Source organism: Azolla caroliniana, unplaced genomic scaffold, assembly GCF_043228905.1.
Source record: "Azolla caroliniana isolate FFs.n. ecotype wild unplaced genomic scaffold, voAzoCaro1.0.p SCAF_20, whole genome shotgun sequence".
Classification (NCBI taxonomy): domain Eukaryota; kingdom Viridiplantae; phylum Streptophyta; class Polypodiopsida; order Salviniales; family Salviniaceae; genus Azolla; species Azolla caroliniana.
Window position 1 is genome coordinate 11,286,940 of NW_028230455.1, and position 5,472 is coordinate 11,292,411.

At 36.3% G+C, this 5,472-nt stretch overlaps 1 protein-coding gene across 1 annotated transcript; it reads right to left on the reverse strand.

Moving 5' to 3' along the window:
• Nucleotides 1-438: 438 nt before the first annotated feature.
• Nucleotides 439-5,231, reverse strand: LOC147851010 (uncharacterized). Its single transcript, XM_087335803.1, has 6 exons — nt 5,099-5,231; nt 2,795-2,837; nt 2,617-2,697; nt 2,320-2,512; nt 1,652-1,919; nt 439-1,007 (listed from the first exon to the last, which is right to left on the reverse strand). The coding sequence occupies exons 1-6, from the start codon at nt 5,153-5,155 to the stop codon at nt 798-800; spliced, it is 852 nt and encodes a 283-aa protein (XP_087191929.1). The 5' UTR covers nt 5,156-5,231; the 3' UTR covers nt 439-797.
• Between the last annotated feature and the right edge of the window lie 241 nt (nt 5,232-5,472).

Genomic DNA, 5,472 nt, shown 5'->3' on the forward strand with positions numbered 1-5,472 from the left:
GGTAAATGTAATGATATAATTTTGGGATGAAAAGAGACTCCAAGCATAAAATTTCTTCATATTTGAACAAAAACATCCGGAGGAGATTTCAAATCCTGATCCAAAAGAGAAAGGAAAATGCTGTACCAAATACAATTCATTTTTGCTAGGTAAAACATAGTGATTTCAACATCAATCTGCAATGTGCCAACGTATCTTCGCTGCACCCTTTGCAGGTGGCTACCCAGCTAATTCATGTGAACCCAGTTAAGCCATGAGTGATACACCTTTCCAATGTATAATTTGCAAGGGAGTGTTACTCGATAGACTTCAGAAGTTTGTTTGTGCATAGGAATTGCTGAAATGTAATTTTGTAGTTGGGCAACCACATAATCAGAAGAGATCGATAGAGCAACCAACCATACTGATAGACAAGTTTTTATGATATTAACACCATCAAACCAATGAACTCAAAGAGTTTTTTATTGGTTATTGAAGCTAAAAAGCTCATTTACACATCAAAAAAGTTTGAGCATTAAATTGTGATCTCCATATGCACTTACATAAGGTCAGGCCTACTCAAATCAGCTTACAAAGAATATGAGATGATACTGTGCCTAAGCTACATAGTTGAAACAATTCCCTGCCACTGCATATGGATTTTTCATACATAAATTACTTGCATAGGTTCTAAGCTAGAAGCTCTTACATCAAAAAACTGTTGGGAGCGGTAGTTACAAAGCAAGAGTCACTGTGCTTTTTTACTTCCAAGCAATTTCATCCATTCCCCTTTTGTTGATGGAAATAAATAAAGTCTTCTACTCAAAAAGTGACGAGAATAAATACAGTTTTAAGACAAATGCTAGCCCTAACTGGAGTACAAAAGTACCTGTGACGATCAAAAACCATCTATCACTCTGAGTTTTTATATGTGATCTCATGTTAAGCGCAAGAAATGTTGCAGATGCAAGGCCTGCTAATCCAACCATTACCCATCTGAAAATTTCGATTGGTACCGCCGAGAGGAACTGAATAGTCACCAGTTTTTTTATACCAATCACAACAAATCAACACACATCATGTAAACATCCTCGTGTTTTGGCAATAAAAGAATAAGAAAACAGGAAATCCTCCAAAATAACTAGATTTTATTTTCCATAAATGCTCTTCATCAACTCCAAAAGAGAGAAAACGGGGATGAATTGACCATTTAATTGCTCAAATTGTCTTTTGGGGGTTGACTGACAGCATTTGAGGAAATAAAATCAGTTATTTGGGGGTACTTCAGAATATGAAAAAATGAAATTTTATTGAAATGTACTTTTGATCCTCATATAATGAGAAAGTATGCTTGATAGATCTTTCTCAGAATTATATATATGCTTGGTGGAATAGCAATAAACTAACCTTAGGAAATATTATCATTCTCATATATGGAAAACGCTTTATCTTTCCCAAAATTATATATATCTATGCTTGGTAAAAAAGTGGTTCCCTAACCTCATGATAAATCTGTTAGAATCTTGTAGAAGTTTCTCTTACCCAGAAAAATCAAACATACTTTTTCATACATGAGATTTAAACGAATCTTTTAATCATTTCCCTAGGAAAATCCAGAAAGAGAAAAATGGTAATCCAATGCATTATACATATCGACAAGAAGTGGCCTTACCGACGCTGGAATAAAGACAAAGAGGGAGTAGCCATACAAACACCATAGCTGTACTAATCCAGAGGTAACTCCAAAGTAGTTGAGAATAAAATATAATACCAATGGTACCACTAACTCATATCCATAGAACATCCCTGCTGACCAGGTTACCTTATTGATATCATAGTTCCAAGCCTCATCTCTCAGCTTATGCGAGAGGTAGGCTGCAAAATTGCCAAGCGCGGCTGAAACAAAGATCAACGTAGTACAGATCCAGAAGGGGCCATATCTGAAGGAAAACAATCAGAAGTGCAATATTAGGTAATAAAAGTAAAATGTATAAAAAAGATAACACAGAAGTAATGTTCATGCTTTTTGATAGCCTACAATGTTGTGGGTTGAAGTTCAAAGCCATGGGTCTTATGTTCAGTTTATTGTAAAAATACATTCATGGTTTGACAATGAGGTCATTACACCACCGGTTAACTAACAATTCTCTCCAAAATACATGACTTGACAAATTCATCATCCACAAAACAAAGGGTTGATAGCTATAGGAAAAGAAATGGTTATTGAAAATACAAATATATATTCAAGAAAGCATTTTTCACAGCCTTGCCAAGAAAAACATACACCGCCTAGTGATGAAGGAGAGAACATTGTATTGAATCCTCAGAATGTATACTTACATATCTGGATTGTGGCCAGTTTTCTCCACGAAGTCTCCTTTGTAAGGAAGGAGAGAATCGCGAATCCTTTCCAGCACATCAGACGTGTCCACATTGAAATAGGGAGAGAATCTTTTGACACTAAAGAATCTTTGCCACCCTCTAGATTCTCCATCTTCTTGAGTTCCTTCCGATAATGGTTTAGAAAATGAATCTTTGAGCAGTTAATAAAAAAGGTAGCTATGTCAGTACTGAAAGATTTTTTTATTGCAGAAATGCAACTTCTCAGAAGCCATATTTAAGTACAGATATAAATACCATCAGCATCTGTCGGTGGTTTGTAATTTCCAATTAGCTTCCCTTTAGTTTCACTTGGTGAGAAAGTTTGAAGGTTACTTTCTACAAAATTTGTGACATGGGTCAATGTTTTTAGTACGTTTCTGGTAGAGAAGTAAATTGAGTGATAAATAATTGAAAACGTTTGACATTTAAGCACCTGGAAATGGTAGAACCATGTGATCACTTCCTACAGCAGCAACCTGCAAACAGATCAAATTTATTTAATTTAGAAAGTTGTATGCAGGTCAGTTTGTCCGCCAACAACAAGTTAATAAATAATGCATGATGTTAACTATCTAGTTTAGTGCAAAAGATGCATGATATCGAGATAAAAAGCACAAATAATAATGACCCACTAACCTAAAATATCATAGCTGTGCAATGTATACAAACTAAAGAAAGCCAACAAAGTTGAGTCCAATTTTTCAGATAATGTACGAGCACTCACCACACTGAGCATCAACATTTAGCCATAGCAGAGCACAAAAATCTAGAAAACCTTTCAAAAAGGAAGACAGCAAATGTCAACCCTCATCTGAGATCAAAATTGAATCCCTGCCTTGCAAACTTATATGCCTATGCACCACCCATACCCAACAATAGGTGCATGTTTTAAAACGTGAACAATACAAACAAGATAGGAAAAGTTTCAAAAACTCTATGGGGATTCTTGCTTTTCAATAAAAACAAGATACTAGCTGGGGGACAGTCACCATTATATAGTAGATAATAGCTTAAGGACATGAGCATAAAGCTAGTACATCAAATTGATAGTTCAATCAAGTGACACAGATTAACAGATCCATCTACAGCACAACTCCTAGGCATCATCTTTTAATAAATGTTAAGTCATACAATAACTAAAATGAAGTATATTTCAAGAAGCATCCTTGCAAAATAAAAAAGATTCTAATCATGGATTCTACTTGTATTTGCAAAGTGATCCACATGGGATCTGAAGCAACAGCGTTTATACCACTAATCTGATTTTTATGATTTGACAACATCCCTTTCCAATGGAAGAATACCAAGAGAACATGACCCATCTGTAACACACCTGAAAGGCTTCATCGTTTCGTGCACATTAAGGTATAGAAGAACTAAATGAAATAAATTTTAAGAAGCATCCTAAATAAATGTAAATGATCCCAATCATAGATTGTACTTGCATTTGCAAGCTGATCCGTTTTCCTTAACTGGTGATAATGCTCCTCAGGGTGTAGCTATGATGAACGCACAATCATTCGTCAGCATATACAGGGTCCAATAACTAGCCTATCATGCAATATCTTTACTGAGAAATCAGCATAGTCATATATGATTTAGGAAAGAAATTTGAAGTACACTGACTTCTTTGTATTTATACCCAGTATCCCCATATTACATGGGTTGTCTGAGCAACTGTTCCCCTGTATCACTTTGGTAAACTCTACCCTGCAAACAATTATATAGGTTGTCTGAGAAACCATGTGGTCACTTCATCCTTTTTTCTCAACTATATCTTCTAATTGAGGAGTCATATGATCCATTCATCCCCTTTTTCATTCCTTTGAGGGACTTCGGAAAATACAGAAAAACTACAACTTATTTCTGTGCTTAGTGACGATTTACTAGAATTTTGCATTGCATTGAATCAACCTCGTTTTCTTTGTTTTGCAGTCAAGATTTAGTCATCAATGCATACTACATGCTTAGTGAACATTGTATTCTTTAATCATGCCAAGACCTCTATTGGCAACTGCATAGAAAAACATCTATATCTCAATCAGGCAACAATATCTAGATTCCAGATTCAAATATGTAGCTTTTTCGGTTTAGAAGCTAGGTTTTCACTTTGGATCCATAAATCACAAGATAATATGGATCCATCAATCAAGGAGGAAATCTATCTAGCTCTATATCTGAGGGTTGCAGGATCTTGTGCAACGAGTTGAGGAAGAAAGAATATTTTTTCAAGTTCCTACTTGCATCTCAATGGAGATGATGCAGATAGATCCAAACAATTTCAAAGAAACAAAAATAATTCTGAGAGCTAAAGGTCGACGAGATAGAAAACATCTCTTATATGTTCCTACTTACTTCTGTTCTCACAGAGGAAATGCATGTAGATTTAAAGGATCTGAATGAGGAATGAAATAGTTCTCGAAGAACCAAACAGTTTTTTAAAGAGAAAAAAATTCATTACGCGTCTCGATCTGAACGCGATTTTCGAAAATAATCAGCTAGTTTTTAGAAAGGGACAGAGAATATTTCTTCTATGTTCCTGCTTACGTTGTGGTCTGACAGAGAAAAGGCATATTGATCTGAACCATTTGAAATGAACCAAACAGGTTTCGAAAGGAGAGAAATGGTTTCATGTATGTTCCTGTATCCTAATTGCTTGCATTCTGGCAGAAAAAAATACATACACAGATCTGAAAGATTCTGGAAATGCAAAGGAAATCGAGATAGAGAAGCTTACTGGTACAGATCCAGAAGCACTTTCTGTTCCCAGATGTGTATACGATCCCATCGACATTACAGCAGAGATTTTCCTGCTGCTCCTTCTCTTGTTGCAGAGAAACGCAGCAGCAGAAACAGTGGATGCGGAGCCTAGCTTCTCTCGAACAGATCGATGGATACTATGTGAAAGGAGGAAGATCGCCTCTCGTCTTCGTCTTTGTCGAGAAATACACAGAAAGAAGATGATCTGTGACGGCGATATGAGGTCGATCGGGGGGAGTTTGGGGGATCTCTGAGGAGAAACTGAAACAGACAGACAGACAGACAGAAGAATTTCTGCGTTTCCTGCCGTTTCGTCCCGTTTCGACAGATACCGAGAGAACGCTTTCTCCG